The sequence below is a fragment of the Myotis myotis genome, unplaced genomic scaffold (genome assembly GCF_014108235.1).
Source record: "Myotis myotis isolate mMyoMyo1 unplaced genomic scaffold, mMyoMyo1.p scaffold_m19_p_7, whole genome shotgun sequence".
Classification (NCBI taxonomy): Eukaryota; Metazoa; Chordata; class Mammalia; order Chiroptera; family Vespertilionidae; genus Myotis; species Myotis myotis.
The window spans coordinates 23,725,449-23,743,485 of record NW_023416379.1 but is presented as its reverse complement, the minus strand read 5'-3'; the positions used below and the strand labels follow the sequence as shown (position 1 = coordinate 23,743,485).

The 18,037-nt window shown below is 39.5% G+C and overlaps 1 protein-coding gene across 16 annotated transcripts in view; it reads left to right on the top strand.

Annotated features, from left to right (window-relative positions):
- The window catches only part of AHI1 (Abelson helper integration site 1), a 179,341-nt gene that overhangs the window by 135,820 nt on the left and 25,484 nt on the right, over nucleotides 1-18,037 (top strand). For 11 of the 16 annotated variants that reach the window (XM_036316687.1, XM_036316691.1, XM_036316688.1 and 8 more), the window contains one exon: nucleotides 17,214-17,269. The exons of 4 other annotated variants lie outside the window; for them this stretch is intronic. In XM_036316687.1, coding sequence (XP_036172580.1) covers nucleotides 17,214-17,269 — 56 coding nt within the window. Of the gene's footprint in view, nucleotides 1-17,213; nucleotides 17,273-18,037 lie in introns of those variants that run through there. One more of the 16 variants, XR_004968760.1, reaches the window with a different exon arrangement.

Here is an 18,037-nt window from a genome sequence, read left to right as displayed (position 1 = left end):
TAGTGTCATGCAGAAAGGCATTAACCTGCAACTATGGCCTGTAAATCAAGAAACTTGCTTAATTAGTATTTCAGATGTTAAGCAGCTCAAGGTTATGATAAATTCATGGAGTTGAATGTAAGAGTTGAAGTCAGATTGAAGGACCTGCCCAAGGAATGAAGACCAAGTGTTGCATAGATTTTCTCTTTGATATTAAAATTCCAGAATGATTGCAAGAGTTGGGGTGAACCAATAGTTGAAGTTCTTAATTCTTGTGGTAGAGCAGATGTCTCAACCTTGGTTTTACATTGAAATCGCCTAAGAAATAAAATAAAATAAAAATGCTGGTGCTTGTCCTCACACCCACAAATCAGTTTAATTGGTCTGGATGGATTTCAAACGCTTTCCAGGTTATTTTAATGTGCAGCCAACATTAATAACCATTATTAGAGTGACCACAATCACAATGTCTGAGGGTAACAGCTTCAAAAATAGAGGATATTATGGCCAGGTATTTAGTGCTTTGAATGTATAATAGCCTGAAATCAGCAACAGAGAGCTAAGAGGCCAGTGCTAACTCCAAGTCCCTGTGGTTCATGGTTGGATTATGTGAGAATGAACAGCCTATCCTGTACGGAACTGAAAGAAAAATGGTTTCTCAATAAAAAGCCAGTTTCACATACAGCAAGGATATATGGTGATGGTTGCCTCTGACAGCCTGGGATACATGTTGAAAGGACTGGCAAGGAATTTGACTATGGTCAAATGCTACATGTGTAATATTATCCACTGTTTGGAATTCACCAGATTTAAGGATTTAGGAAGGTGATAATATAAACTTTCAAAATATTTATAACATTGGCATAGTCAGCAAGACAGCTAATGGTATTTGTAGTCTATGTCAGGAACTGCGTGAGAGGCTATGATAGATACAGTCTCTAGTTTGTTTGTTTGTTTGTTTATTTTGTTAATCCTCACCCGAGGATATTTTTCCATTGATTTTTAGGGAGAGTGGAAGAGAGAGGGAAAGACAGAGAGAAACATCGATGTGAGAGAGACACATCAATTGGTTGCCTCCTGCATGTGCCCAACCAGGGCCCAGCCAGGGAGGAGCCTGCAGCTGAGGTACGTGCCCTTGACCGGAATCAAACTCAGGACCTTTCGGTCCACAGTTCAAAGCTCTGTCCGCTGAGCCAGACCAGCTAGGGCTGTAGATACAGTCTTCATGTGCAGTGGCTTACCAGTATCCCTGGTGCTGTATCGTGCTGATCTTTGACATTGGGGTCACCTAATCCCCACCTCTGTGTGCTCCTGGCCAATAGCCTTGAACTAATTCTGACTCAGCCAGAGGAGATATAAGGAACTCTTACTGGCTGCCCGTGAAGTTGGCACTGCCCTTTCCTCTTCCTGATGCTCCTGTGTTACCATGATAGAGACCTCTCACCTGCTTCCAAGACTCGCAGTTCTCCTGCCTATGCCAGTCCTCTACTTAGAGCTCACTGCTTCATAGTAGTGTGTTCCTTTTCCTCTCGCAGACTGATCTTCATGCTTAAAATACACCTTTATATCCATATCACTGCAGACTAATTCTTCTTAACTCTTGAGGAGTGCTTCAGGCTAACCGACTGCTATCCAAACCCTGATTCTAATAGATCTCAAAGTAAAACATTGAAAAACATAAAACAGCTAATGCAAGGGAGTTGCAGAGATAGGAATCCATTTGGACAAGGGTGTAGAAAGGTTATCATGGAGGAGATGGAACTCAGATTGGACTTTAACATTTAAGATACATAATTTCTTTTATTGATTTGGTCTGCTTTGTCTGAATCCATGCATTATAATAGACTCCTACATATATTTTTCCTCTTAATAATTTACCACTTGTGTAGTTTGACAATGTTTTACTTCTCTGTGGGGAAAAGTATAAAGAATGACCTACACTTATGTAAACAGAAGTCCTGAGAACTGGTAATGTTGTCCCAGGTATTCAAAATGCCTCAGGTACCCTCTGAGTGATGACGCAAACAGCCAGCCCTTGAGAAATGTGTAACTGGGCTTCCTCAGCACCTGGCACAGTTGCATGTCTTCAGTTTAGTTTCTTTATCAGAATTTATATGGTTTGATCTTATCAAGATCCTGCCTTATAAACCTACCACAAATTCTATCAGGTGTTTAATTTCGTATGTAAGTTTTATTTTTATTATCATACCTAAGATATATTTTACAAAAAGAACATGAAAAGTTGTCTCTGAAAAGTGACTAGAAGTGGAGGAGGGTCTTAAGTTCATAGAATTAGAAAACTGGTAACATAGAAGGAACTTCAAGATCATCCCCAGTGATTCTAGTTAACTCCCTTCATTTTATAGATGAGGAAATCGAGATCCAAGAGGGTTGTAAGAGTCACATTCCAAACACCACTCCTAATTAGCAGCTTGGCCCCATGTTCTCAGGCCAGCCCTGTTCCCTCCACCACCGAGTCACCGACAGCTGTCACCTGGACAGCTAGCCACGTTTTGTGTAACATAGGTGTTTTACATCCCTGTGTTATGTTTGTTTCATTGTACCCTTCTTCATGTGGACATCTTTAGAATTTTAGTCTTTATACCTTTTAAGGAAAAAAGGAAAGAAGCCTCCTGAATTGTTTTCTTTCTTTTTAAATTATTTCTGTTCAAACTATAGAATGAGCAGTAAAATTATACCTCTTAATAGCTTGGCAGCTGCTGGATCTTATTAAGTTCTTCCAAGTGGAACACACCTGTTCTGTTGCTAAATGTGCCAGGTCCCTTCCAACATTTCATCTGGTTCATTGAAATGTTAGTGGGTGGTGGAAGCATTTGCTCTCCCACTACAGAGGGAGAGGACAGGCTTGAGTTAGTGATTCTCCACCATAGGCTAGAGAATCCCCAAACGAATCAGTCACTATCTCTACCACAGGGACATAAGAGTAGGAGACTTGTCCTCAAGCTCATTCCAGAACATTTTGATCATACTGTGCTGTAAATATGGAGCTAATAGGAGGAAGACTATTTGTGCTATCTGGGAGGATAGCTTTAAAAAATATATATCATGCTAACAACTTTGTGGGGGCTTTTTGTTCGTTTTTGAGGAGGACATTTTTTTTAAGCTTTTTACTTTTTGCTATCCTATATCATTTGCTATACCTATGTCATTCCTTTATTTGGGAGGGAAGTTGTTAAGTTCCTTTTTTTAAAATACAATTATTTTAGGTTGCTCTATTAAAATAATATATGCTCATAGTTTTAAAAATTCAGCCAATAAAGAATACTGTAAATAAAAAATAAAACTCTGTCCTAAAATTCATCCATTATAACTTGCATTTCCTGTTTAAAATGTTCTCTGCACATGTAAATATACATGTCTTTATTCATGTCTATGTTTTGATGAAACTAGAATTATACTTAATATTCTGATGATTATCTTTCAGAATATATCTTGGATATCTTTTCTTATTAACACAGACAATTCTGTTTAACAGTTTTAAATACTAAAATGGCCAATTTTCTTTTTTTTTTTTATTCCTAAAATGCCCAGGTGTTTTTTTTAGTTTCTGAAAACACTTGGTTTCCTTTTTTTATTGTTATAAAAACAAAACCCAGCCCTGGCAACGTGGCTCAATTGATCAAGTGTGATCCCATGCACTGAGAGGTCACCAGTTCAGTTCCCAGTCAGGGCACATGCCTGCGTTGCCCCAGTTTCTGGCTTGATCCTGGTAGGGACATGCAAGAGGCAGCCGATTGATGTTTCTCTCTCCCTCTCCCTTCCTCTCTCTCTAACATCAATAAAAACATATTTTTTAAAAACCCAAGAAGAAAATTACTCTCTATCTTCTATAAATGTTTAAACATTGACAAAAACAAGTCATGTTTTTTTTAATACCAAACATATAGTAATAATTATGCACAGGATTATATATGTGAATGTGGAGAAATTGCTATGATATTTTTGCTTATGTCTATCTAAAAACTCACTAAATGAATAATAGTTATTAGTTTTGCTGTTCTAAGGGAACTATAAAAATATCCATTATAACTCATCTCTTCATGTGGCAAGAGTTTTAATTATTTTCAGTTTTTTATTTAGCATGTAGTCAGTGAGAGCAGGCTGGGTCAATTCAAAAGAGAGCTGGTTCCTAAACCAATGTGCATATTCCACTTATTAAGGGCCAGCTGCTTTTTTGTCTAGTACAGAACAAGAGGAAAGAACCCAAAAGGATCAGCTAACAATGGTGGTTTTGCTTCCAGCCAAACACACACGCACACAAAACTTTACATTGGCAATTCTGTCAACATCTCAGAAAAACAGTAAGCATGTATGTGTTCACAAAATATCTAATTTTCATTTGCCCTCTTCATCTCAAAAGTAGACAGTTTATTAAAGCCTGGATTAATTGTGCTATATTTCACTATCTTAAAAAATCACTTCATATAGGAAAAAATGTTTTTTCCATCTACTGTTCCTTGTACCAGGAGTTCATCTAAATTATTTTTAACCAGAGGAGTAATATGATTTTATTACTGTGTTAAATCCAACAACAAATTTATAGTAGACAGTGTTTTTTTTGGTATGGCAAAATAGTTCTTCCAAATACCTAGAAGTTAGTTAATGTACACTGAATCATTGAAAATGCAATCATAATTAGCATTGCCTCCTTCCTGTATCAATTTATATCTTTTTTAGTTTAGTAATTTTGTTTATCAAAGAAAATGCAGTTATGTGATATATTAAATAGATAAAATTAATCTATGCTTGGATTTGCTTTTAAATTTCAGGAATAATTAAATGTTTTTTCTTTATCCAAAGAGAACAAAATCAAAATCTTATAAGTAAAACTAAAGAATTTATTTGTATCCATGAAGAGTCTCAGTATAGGCAACACTGGTATGTATTTCTTTTCCCCCATAATTTGTTTCAATAACATAAATATTTTGAGGAAAAAATATTGATTTCAAAAAATGTCATTTACATTTGAAAAATATTTGTCCCACAAAGAAAGTGTGCGGGACTCCAGTGATGTGACAGCAAAGCCAGTGTGAGTCACCTCACACCAGAGATTGCAACAGTATAGTCTCTTACTGCTCTACACAGAGGAACTTTTTAAAAAAAATTTATTGATTTCAGAGAATAGGAGAGAGATAGAAACATCAATGAGAGAGAACCATCAACATCAGTCAGCTGCCTCCTACATACCCCCTCCTGGGGACCAAGCCCGCAACCCAGGCATGTGCCCTGATGGGGAATTAAACCGTGACCTCTGGGTTCATGAGTTGATGCTCAAATATTGAGCCTCACTGGCCATGTTACTAAAGGGAACTTTAAAAGCCTTCACAATCTCTCTTACCCTGAAAGGAACTCATTAGGTCTTGACTTTCTTAAAGGTCTGGGGACCAATTCTGCTACTTATTCTCTTCTTTATATCTTTGCCTTGGCCATTGTATTTGGCATGTGTACTTCCGCCCCTGCCTTGTCTCTTCCCCCAGTTTCCTTGCTACTTTGGGCAATTCCCCTCCAAGTTTTCAGAACCCAGTTACCCTCAACAAACTGAATAACCCCCCTTCCAGGCTGCTTGTTTTTTCAACTTACCTAACCTGTGAGTAGGAGCTAGATTACTGCCAGTGGTTCTGAAATAAATAGACTGTGAGAGAATACCTCTTCAGTCTCCATCCCAAAACTAGGTATGTATCATTTCCTTGATGTTTTTCTAACTTCAGTTACTTAATATTTTTACAAAATAAAAGGGAGAAATTGTTTTCAATTTTAGCAACCCACTGATTATTCAGCTGATTTGAAGCTGAGTCCATCCAGCCTCTAATTTTCTTATACTTTCCATGAAAACTCAGCTTAGAGAATAATATAAATTCTCAATAAAGAATTCATAATTGTTCCAATAAACCACTGAAAAGTATTTGTAGGACATTTCTTCTGAGAAGTCAAATATAGATTTTATTCTTTGAATAATGATGTACAAAAAGTATAAAATAAGTAATGTTGTGCTACATCAAACCAATGTTCTACTTGGCCCAGTACTACCCTTCTGACAGTAAGGGTTGTTTGATAAAATGATACAGTGTTTGCTTTTCGTGATTATATTTCAAAGGTTGACTTAAATATGAGTAATATCCTCTCAATCTATCACAGATCTAAAATGTGAAAGATGTTATTGGGAGAGCTTCCAACCAATCATTCCTAGTTGTAAACTGTCCTTTTAGATCAGTGGTTCTCAACCTGTGGGTAGCGACCCCTTTGGGGTCGAATGACCCTTTCACAGGGGTCGCCTAAGACCATCGGAAAACACATATATAATTACATATTGTTTTTGTGATTAATCACTATGCTTTAATTATGTTCAATATGTAGCAATGAAAATATATCCTGCATATCAGATATTTACATTATGATTCATAATAGTAGCAAAATTACAGTTATGAAGTAGCAACGAAAATAATTTTATGGTTGGGGGTCACCAAAACATGAGGAACTGTATTAAGGGTCGCGGCATTAGGAAGGTTGAGAACCACTGTTTTAGATAATGGCAGAATTGATGCTTATCAGTCACCCTGTCTTCTGACTCCACAATCAGCATGACCTTTTTTCAGAAGTTCTTGGACACCCTAATCTGCTGCCCTCTTGTTCTGTCAAGCACTCCAGGGTTTCTCAGCCTTGGCACTATTGGCATTTGGGGCTAGATAATTCTTTGTTTTGAGGGGAATGTGCATTATAGGATGTTTAGCAGCATCCCTGCCTCTACCCATTAGGTGCCAAAAACACTAACACCCTCCAGTTATAATAATGAAAAGTGTCCCCCAGACATTGCCAAATTTTCAGAATCTCTCTCTGACACACACACACACACACACACACACACACACCATTGAGAACTGTTCTATTTTAATTTTTTTAAAGTATATAATATTGTGTGTGAATATATGTTTTTCTTAAATAAAAATTTTCCTTATTTTAAGACCCTGTTCATGAAATTTTGCTTTCATGTTTTTCATTACTGGCAAATATGTAAATATTTGTAATGCAGCTATAAACTGCCCTCCTTTAAAACAACAGATTTACGTAGAGATGTCTCCAGCCAGCTGTGTGAGGTTCAACCTGAAGAGTTTATATAAAACTCAATTAAATTTAGATAGCTCTTGACTACCATTTATTTCCTTTGCTTGATAAATTAAGCTACTCTTCCCATAGGCCATTGAAAATGAACTGTATGCTAATGTTCTTGTTATTACTTAGTGTCACAATGACAGTGTCATAATGGCCTCTAGTTTTAATATCGTTCTCCTTTAGTTGACATAAAAAGAGAAGAACCTTTTTTACTTAAGTGTCTCTTTTATCCACACATAACATAAAAGATCTCATTCAACACAGTACAACAGGTTTGCTTTTTTCACTGTTTTACTGAGCTTTGTTGTACTTGAGTCTTTTCTTTCTTTTTACCCCTATTTCTGCTTCCCCGTTACTGTGGGTGCGCTTAAGCAGCAGCCTCTTACACATTGGTGTACCTTACACTGGGGAAGCATTCCTCCGAGATCAGGAAGGCTACATATTACCCCGTCCTTAAACTCACAGGCAGGAATAAAGTTTTTTTATTGCAACTTTTGTAATTACCACAAATCCCATGTATAATTATTTAATCTGTTATAGCTGCTAAGTGTGTATGTTATAGATATTATAAAACAAAATGGTTTCTGCTTAGATATACATGATGGATATAAACCTGTGAAGATGGCAACTGAAGAACAAATTTAAAAGCCACATGGCCAAACAATTTTGTTTAATATAAATAGGTAGGTAGATGGATGGATAGATAGACAGACAGACACACATGTACACATACTGAGATGATGAGGAATAAGGAATCATTTAGATTGGACTGCTGACAGACTGTAAGTATAATGAAGATTGAAGAAGGAAAAGATTAGGTAAAGGAAATTAGGTCAAAAGGAAAAGCATCTCTTACTGCTTCTCTCATGGCTCATGCATATGACTTTTTTCTTCTATTCCTTTCTTTCTTTTTGGATAGAAGTAAAAGGGCTAAAAGTTCCTTGAAGACAGGTGCTGTTTTGTTCAAAATTGAATTACCAGCATCAGGTGTAAAGCAAGTATAAATAAATGTTTACTGAATAAAGGATCGGGTAAACCAATAGGAGCAACTGTACTGAGGTCAGACCTGACCCCTATCGGGGACATCAGCAGTGATGGAGTTGCACACAGGCAGATGTTCAGCAGTGTACAGAGGGTGACAGTGGACTTCGTAAAACTGCCAGTTCTCCTCCAGTGTCTCCAGGTTTCTTCCCTAATCTCCCATCTCTAGGGAATAGTTCTGCCTAAAAGATGAATTGGGTGATCCAGATGATTCTTTAGTGTGCAGGAATTCAAAAGGGGCTGGGGGGAGGGCCTACCCAATGTGGCTAAGTTGGTTGAACATCATCGCATACACTGAGAGGTCACTGGTTCAATTCCTGTTCAGTGCACATGCCAAGGTTGTGGGCTCAATTCCTAGTGGGGGGTGTGCAGGAGGCTGCCAAACAACACTTCTCTCTCTCTCCCTCTCTTCTTTCTTCTCTCTCTAAAATCAATAAAAACATTCTTTTTTTTTAAAAGAAAAAAAGGGGGGCTATTCTATTCTGATGTTTCCTGCTTTCTTGGTTATCAATCAGTTTTCACTCTCCCCAATCCAGGTCATTTAGATATACATATTTTTTTAAACATATATTTTTATTGATTTCAGAGAGAGAGGGAGAGAGAGAAACATCAATGATCCGAGAGAATCACTGATCAATGGCTCTTGCACCGCCCCCGCTGGGGATGGAGCCCGCAACGCAGTCTTGTGCCCTTGGCTGGAATCTAACCTGGGACCTTTCAGTCTGCAGGCTGATGCTCTGTCCACTGAGCGACACTGGCCAGGGCCGACCTAAGAGGTTTTCTCTGACCAATAGGTCTGGGATAGTCCGTGGTGTGGAGCCCCAGCGGGTCCTTCCGGCTGAGCAGCATCTCACTACAACGCGGGGCCACGGGATCCGGGGCTTCCGTGGTCTCGCATCTCAAAGCCATTTTCTTCCGGCCCAACTAATGTCATAAGGTTCTTCCAGTCACATCCCGGGACCTCATGTCTGAGTTGCTTGTCTTCCCCACCAGGCAATGGCGATGCTGATGGGATAAATGCCAGGAAATAAATGCATGGAAGCAATTATTTATCTGTTTGATGCCAGATGCATACATTGTGCTTGGTGTGTTTGTGACTTTGCACACCTGTCTTATCAGTCCCCAGGCCTGAGGGTAAACCAGTTATCCATTTTTCTCACTTCTACTCTGGAATTTTATCATTGCTGAAGAAAGTCACATAATTGTATTGGTTGTCTGCATCTATTTCTGATTGCAGGTTTAATGAAGCCCATGGTCTTGACCATTCATTCATTGTTCTTCCTGATTGACTCCCTATCCCATTCCTTACAGTGCCTGGCTGATCAAAATAATGTCCACCTTTCTCAAGCTCTTAAGCTCTCACTCCTACTTGACTTTGTCTCCATGCTTTCTTGAAGAGAAGATATTCAACGTTAATTGCCTCGGCTTCTCATGCCTGCCTTCTCTGTATTTCTGTAATTCTGTAGTTCTCTCTCAAAAGAGGAGGTAGATAGTCAAACATCAGAGGGGTTTACAGTATAATAGAAGTGTTCTGATAGATTTCTATAGTAAATGCTAGGGGAATAAATAGAAATGGTCCCTGACCTAAGCATAATGAAATCAGCAAAGGCTTTCCAGAGAAGTTCATTTCTAAATTGAGCTTTGTAGGAGAAAGTGCATTTGAGGCAAACTGAGTAGATATATTGTAAGGCATTATACACTTGGGCCACCACAAATATTTCATCATGGCTGGAGCTTAGGATGCAAAATTAAAAACAGAGCTGAACCTCAACAAGTAAGTAGACAGAATCAGGAAGGTTCTTGTATGGCATGTTTAAGAGCTGGGTTTTATCCTAAAGGTCAGTAGGGAGACAACAAAGGATGTAAAGCAGTGGTTCCCTTCATGGGACGCATGCCCCACAGGGGTGCAATTTGATTTTTATGGGGAGCAATTCAAGAATGAGTTATAACAATGAATTCTTTGCATTATGGTTCAAGGGGCCTTATATCCTATCTAATAATAGACAAACATGGTAATTAACCATACCTCCGACATGCTTCCCATTAGCTAATCAGGGCGATATGCAAATTAACTGCCAACAAAGATGGTGGTTAATTTGCATACCCTGCAATGATGGGAGGTGAAAGGGGAAGGATGGAACAATGGTGATCGGAAACCCAGGTGGCAGGCAAGAACTGCGGGGGAGGGGAGGGGGGGGGGCAAAGGCGGCCGTCAGAAAGCAGGGCTGGCCTGTGGCTGCATGATTCCGACGGCGATCGGGGTGAGCTGGAGCCCGGCCGCAGGCCGCGCGATCCCTGCGGTGATGGGGGCGAGCGGGAGCCCGGGCGCAGGTCGGCTGCATGATCCCCGCGGCGATGGGGGCGAGCGGGAGCCTGGGCACAGGCCACATGATCCCCGCGGCGATGGGGGAGAGCGGGAGCCCGGGCGCAGGCGAGGCAGCACCTGGGCACCCCAGCACCTGACATGCAAACGTAGGGGATGAAATGACTTTTCCCAACCACATCTGCAAATATCCTGGGGAAGGCATCACTGAAGAGTTCACAACTCTCTTACTTGGCAAGGAAGAAAAAAGTTGGCAACGGAAACAATGCCTTACATCAAACTTAAGGTCCGTCTGGGTAAAAAAGAGTATTTCCAACGTAAAGTAGGGAGCAGGCAAAAATAATATGTTCTCATGACTTCCACTGAAGTTTGATCATACGACAGAGTCAAAACGAACATACAAATTAAAACAGACAGTAGACATTCAGATGACCTGAATCAACTGTCACTGTTTGTGCCAATAGCAACAATGCTTATGTGATAATATAGTTTAACAAACATCAAAACAAGTCACATGATAAGAGAGTTTCGGCTTCTAAAGTAAATTGGATATGTTCTTTAAAAATTCTCATGTCCTCCCCTCTGACTATAATTCTTAATTTTCCAATCAGAAAATTACCCCAGGTGATCCAGTAACATGTAGAACTCCAGTAACCTAACTTATTTAAAAAACAAACATCCAAACCATTTTTAAAATATTTAAATTGATATTTTAGGGTTAAAATTATAGAAGATATTTAGATCCAAATATATTTTCTGAATAGAAAATATTTCAATTTTTGACTTAAAAAAATAAACATAAAAAAATATATAAGTGACACATTTTCCCGAGGAACTCTGAATTAGTACCTTTCCCTCTAACTTTCTTCAAATTAAGAGAATCTATGGAGTTCCCTACACTGCACAAGTTTTAATGAAAGAAAATAAGACTTTCTAAGAGCATCAAATACATGTTTTCTTATTTACAAACATATATACTCTCTCTCTCTCTCTCTCTCTCTCTCTCTTTAAAATATATTCTTACTGATTCAGAGAGGAAGGGAGAGGGAGAGAGATAGAAACATCAACGATGAGAGAGAATCATTGATTGGCTGCCTCCTACACGCCCCTGTACTGGGTATCAAGCCCACAATCCGAGCATGTGGCCTGACCTGGAATCAAACTGTGACTTCAGGTTCATAGGTCAATGCTAAACCACTGAGTCACAACCGCCGGGCTCAATTCTTATTTATAAATTAATTCCAAGGACATATATAGCTTGAAAAGCTTTGGAAGCAGTTTCAAAAAAAACTGTCTTTTAAGTAACAAGAAAACAGTTATAGAGGAAAGTTTAAATTAAAAGAAAAAAATTGTTTTAATTTATTCAAGAGTGGGAACATCCTCCATGAAAATGTGTACCTTGACTGTGGATGGCTGGGTGGCTTTATCACACCTTAGAAATTCAAATGCTTTTTACAATGAAAAGAAAGAGAGTTTCATCTCATTTCTCTCCCAGGGTAGATGTCTGTCAACAGAAGGTGGACATCAATAAAAGGAGGGGCTTGCACAATCAATCCAGAAAGTTAGCAACCTATGAATAATCCAGAACTGAGTATTTATCTCCTCTGCCACACACCCTACCTCCCAGCCAGTGAGCAAGATCATTACTCTCAAGTCAAGTGCCCCCCAGTCACAGAGGCCCAATGCTGACATACAAAGCATACAAATAATTCTCACTCTGGCATAAAAGTGACAACTTTCTTGGAAGAAAAGCAGATACTGTAAATTTCTCAAAGTCTTCCTGAAACATTTTTTAAAGTAATTTTTACTTCTTTAGAAAAAATGCATACATGGCAAACCATCTGTAATAAAAGGCCCATTCTATAAAATTTTACCTGGTCCTACTCATATCTGCAATCATAATCATATTTACAGACAAATGTATCTATATTAATAAAAGAGTAATATGCTAATGAGACTGGGAGACCTTCCAGGAGACCTTCCAGATGTTCTTCTGGACAAAGCCATGGTGGCGGGGCCGAGGTAGAGGTGGTTAGAGGTCAAGAGGGGAGGGCAGTTGTGGGTGATCAGGCTGGTGGGGGGTGGGGCCATTGGGGGTAAGCAGACCAGTAGGGGGGCCAGTTGGGGGCAAGCAGGCCATCAGTGGGGGTCAGTTGGAGGTGATCAGGACAGCAGGGGGGCAGTTTGGAGTGAGCAGGCCAGCAGGGTGACAGTTGGGGATGAGCAGGCCAGTGGGGAAGGAAAGTAGGGGCGAGCAGGCCAGCAGGGGGGCAGTTGGGGGTGATCAGGCTGGCAGGGGGGCATTTGGGGGCAAGCAGGCCAGCAGGCAGAGTGGTTAGAGGCAATCAGGCAGGCAGGCAAGCAGGTGAGCGGTTAGGAGCCAGCAGTCCCAGATTACGAGAGGGATGTCCGACTGCTGATTTAGGCCCGATCCCTGTAAACTGGCAGGATATTTTTCAAGGGGTCCCAGATTGGAGAGGGTGCAAGCCAGGCTGAGGAACACACCCTCCCCTGTGCACGAATTTTGTGCACCGGACCACTAATACAGTATATAAATACGTATTGTGGCATATTTATGCATTTCAGTTCTCTATGATATGTTTTGAAACTTTATTTGCTATTTTTTCATATCACTTCATATTATTATTACTTTAATTTTGTTTTATTGCTTAAAGTATTACAAGAGTAGTACATATGTCTCCTTTTTTTTCCCCCTTGACCTTCCCTCGACCTCCCCTACCCCCCAGTGTCTTGTGTCCATTGGTTATGCTTATATGCATGCATACAAGTCCTTCGGTTGATCTCTTACCACCACCCCCAACCCTCCATGGCCTTCCCACTGTAGTTTGAAAGCCTGTTCAGTGCTGCTCTACCTCTGTATCTATTTTTGTTCATCAGTTTATAATGGTCTTTATTATCCATATATGAGTGAGATCATGGGGTATTTTTCTTTCATTGACTGGCTTATTTCACTTAGCATACTGCTCTCCAGTTCCATCCATGCTGTGGCAAATGGTAAGAATTCCTTCTTTTTTTACATCAGCGTAGTATTCCATTGTGTAGATGTACCACAGTTTTCTAATCCATTCATCTATTGATGGGCACTTATATTATTATTTTTTTAAACAATTTCTTAGTGATTACTTCCTCAGTACTTTAACTGTCCTTTCATTCTTTTATTTTTCTCTTTCATGGATGCCATGTTCTTTGGAAGCTTGTTTAGACCAAGTTAATGGCCTTTTAGGCTTCCTCCACATGAATAGAAGTTCACTTTTGAATAATAAGATTTATATGTCACGGGGGGTAGGGGGCACCAGGATTTTAGAGATGCTTAGGTGGGGCATGGCCAAAAAAAAGGTTGGGAACCATTGATGTAAAGCATGGAAGATGGCATCAAATTGGTTCTTTCAAAAGCTCATTCTAGAAACTCTGAAAAGACTAGGAGAAAGCAGTACTAGAAGAAGTAAGAGCAGGAAGGGCCATTGCAATAATCCAAGCCAAACATTGAGAAACTAGAATTTGGTAACTAAATCCACATGCAGGAAAAGGAGAAATCTAGGTTTCCAGTTTGAACACCTTTATGTAGAAGAAAATTAGAATTTCACTTATGAGACACATGAAGTTTGAGTATATGTACAGCAGCCAATTGCAAATCTCTTAAAGGCTTCTATGGGACTCAGGAGAGATTTGGAAACTCAGACTTAATCCTGGCTTAAGTGGCTCAGTGGTTGAGCGTCAACCTAGGAATCAGGAGGTCACGGTTCGATTCCCAGTCAGGGCATACTAGTATGCCTGGGTTGCGGGCTGGATCCTCACTGTGGGGTGTGCAGGAGGCAGCCAATCAATGATTCTCTCTCATTATTGATGTTTCTACCTCTCTATTCCTCTCCCTTCCTCCAAAAAATCAATCCTATCTAATAAAGCTTGAATATGCAAATTGACCATCACTTCACAACAAAGATGATGGCGCCCATAGCCACAAGATGGCGGCGCCCAGTCCCCTCAGCACCACCAGAGTCCCCCAGTCCTTTAAGCTCTCACCGCAGAAGCGAGCGGCAAACAGTCCCCCGCGGCGAGCAGACACCAGGGCCTGTGGTGGCGTCAAGCAGGCAGGTCCACAGAGAGCAGAGAACCACGGGATCAGGCCTAAGCCCAAGGGCTCCCAGATTGGAGAGGGTGCAGTTCGGGCTGAGGGACCTATCCCCCCCTCCCCCTCCCCCCCCTCCTGTGCACGAATTTCGTGCACTGGGCCTCAAAAAGCTATATATATCTTTCAAAAAAAAAGAGAACTCAGACTTAAAAGCCACTTTTTGATGAAAATTTACGGATCCAGCTGTTTTAGAAAAACTATGTTTATAAAATTTGGTGAAAACCAGCGATTGCCAGATCATTATGAAGAAAACAGGAGATCTGAGTTCATCGTATAGAGTTGGAAGTCATTAGCATAAATGTGCTGTTGAATCCATGGGAATAATGAAGTGTAAAGAATGAAAAGGATAAAGGGTGGAAGTCAATAAAGGATGCCAGGTTTTTTTGGAGGGGAAGAGCTTCGGAAGGGTGTTGCTATGAAACAGCCCCCTGATCCCTACCTACAGCAGTCTTCATTCTTCCATGCTCCAGCCTTTAATGTTCCTTTTACCTGCCTGCTGGAGAGACTTTCCTAAAATGGAAATCAAGTCATGACTTCCCAGCTCAGAAATCTTAGTTGACTCTACCTTTGTCCACATAGTCCAAATTTCGTGAATTTTTTTGAGATCCCAGTAGAAGTTTTGAGCTACTTTTCCTCATCCTCCAAAACAGGCTCCTGAGTATGCTGCCCTGCAGACACAACCCTCAAACTTTTGCTCACCCCATTTTCTTGAACTATGTCATTTTTGGTGCTTCTCCAATTATCAGAATTTCAATTTATCCCTTAAGATCTAATGAAATGCTCCTTCTGCTGAATCCTTCTTAAAAGCCTGTTACAATTCAAGCCTTGTGTTCTTTTCCCCCACATATTTCCTGTTCACCTTTGTCATAACGTCTATCTCCCTCTGCCTCCTTAGCTGTGTCCACGCCTGTCCCCTTTTGAGTACAAGCTCCTTGAGCCTCCCGGCTTTGTATCCCTGGTGTCCAGCACAGTACCTCACTGGTAGAGTGGTGTTCCACAAGTATGGGTTGTTTAATGAGTAACATTAGTATCCAAAACTACAAATCATGAATCACAATGAAGGTCTTCTTCACCTTTTAGTATATTTGTGGAAACTGCATCTTGATGCAGAAGGATATTTTGTCCTTAAGTGAAAGCATTGTAATTGGAGGATTTAGCATCAAATACAACTCACATTATAATAAATTTTAAGATCAAAGAATCAAATCTATATGACTATTTAAAATCATAAAACTGTGCTCCTAGAAACAGAACTTGAGCAATAGAGGAGACCTGAGGAAGCTGTCTAGTCCAGTTGTGAACTCTCTGTAGAACCCGATTCCTCGGCTCTAGGGTGGGCTGGGGGTCAAGGTGTCCGGGCCACCAAACCTTGCTTTACCTAGAGTACCTCTACCTTTAAGTATTTATATGCAAGGCTTCCAAACAAATTTGTACTGAAAAATTGTTTTGCTGTTAAATCATTTTGAAAGGCAGGATCGTAACCTTCAGGCAATTTCTATACTCTTGGTGACTCTGGGCCTCCACTTGCTCATTTGTAAAATAGAGAATGGTGTTGTGATAGTTCATGCCTCCATTCTGAGCCCCTGCTGTCCCTTTCCAAGTAAAAAACAGACCCCCAAGAGAAGCGACTTACTTCAGTCACATAGAGGATTAATGACAGAACCAAGGCTAGAATTTAACCACCGACCCTGGTTGTTGTTGTTTTTCTCTCTCTCTCTTTTTTAAAAAACAAATTATGGATTTGAATTATATGGAAAAGGTAGAGATAGCAGGATTATATAAACAGCATGTAAAAATAGGGCTATAGTATTTTTATATCAAATTTGCTTTGTTTAAACTGGTGTGCTAGTTACAGCAAGCATTAAGTGAACACTTACTTAATTTTCCACTCATTCTTCAAGTGTATAAGAAATATTTGGATGAGTTCTTTGCATGGCCCATTTCTCTTTTACAAAGCTACTTATGAGTTATTTTCTTCTTGGTTAATCGCCATGTAATCAGTAAGAGCACTTAAAATCATTCCACTAATCATTCCTTTCATGTTTAAGTCTCGCTGCATCTAAATTTAAAAGCATCAGTAAGAAGTTGAGAGGTTTGGGGAAGCAGGAGTCTCTAGGTTCTCATCCCTTTATTCATCTTTTTGCTTTGCTCGTCTTCCTCTCTTCTTCCCTTCCTCTCCAAATCAAGGGTATCCATGAAGAGGAATGGAAGTCACAAAACTGTCTGAGAGGTTGTGTGGACAGGCGGGAAAGAACTCTGATTCAATATTTTACATATAGTTGAGTAGACTGTGAAAATATAGAATATACTGAAGAGATTACGAAGTCAAGATGCAATGAACTTAAGTAGCAAACCATCTAGTATTACTAGATTAATTTAGGCTGATGCTATAGGACTTTGTTTGCCACACACATGTAAGCTGGCTTTCCTTACAGAGCACTTAAGAGAACTGTTGGTATAGTTGTGTTCAGAGCCTGGCATGCTCTCTCCTCCTTCAGCAAGTTGGTGGGTTTTCAGCATGTGAATATTACCTGGTTATCTTCTCTAATTTTTGACTTACTGTTTGTTTGTTTTATTCTTCTTTTACAATAGTCAGTCAGCAAGGACAAGTCTCAGGATTTCAGATGTGGCTCAGAATCTATGACACAGTAAGCAACTTCTCTTCCTAAATAATTTACAGTGATAGATAGTTGTCATTTTTTATTAAGGACAATTTCTCATTTTCCTTTTCAAAACATCACACTCTTAGTTAAGTTTCAGATCATTAATTTTTAAAAGAGTTTATTTAGCTGTTGCCCTGGCCAGTTTGGCTCAGTGAATGGAGCATTGGCCTGTGGACTGAAGGGTCATGGGTTCAAAGGCACGTACCTGGTTGCATTCTCAATCACCACCCCTGTTGGAGGCAAGCAATAGATGTGTCTCTCTCACGTTGATGTCTCTCTTCCACTCTCTCTAAGAATCAATGAAAAAATATCCTTGGGTGAGGATTAACAAAAAAAATAATTAAAAATAATATAAAATAAAAGAGTTTAACTGCTTTGAGGAGAATATTTTAATGATTGGATGTTGAGGAAGTGTATGAAAAGTTGTAAGAAATAAAATTAAGTTAAAATATCACACTAAAGTTTTCTTTCTGTGGACACATTTTGTCATGTCATTTATCTTAGTTTGAGTAACTTTTGAAATGACATTAACTGAAAACAAGTAGATTATGTGGTGAAAAAAAAATTATGTCTATTTTTAGGCATTAAAGAAAAAAGGTAGTACCCAGAACACTAGCATTGTACATTTTCTACAAATGTCTAATGTATTTGAGCAATCTATTTTGAGGTATTCATTTTAAAAGATCTCTAGGAAGTTTCGTATTTTTATCTGTTACTTGCTAAATCACTTAATACATAAATAGAAAATTCCTC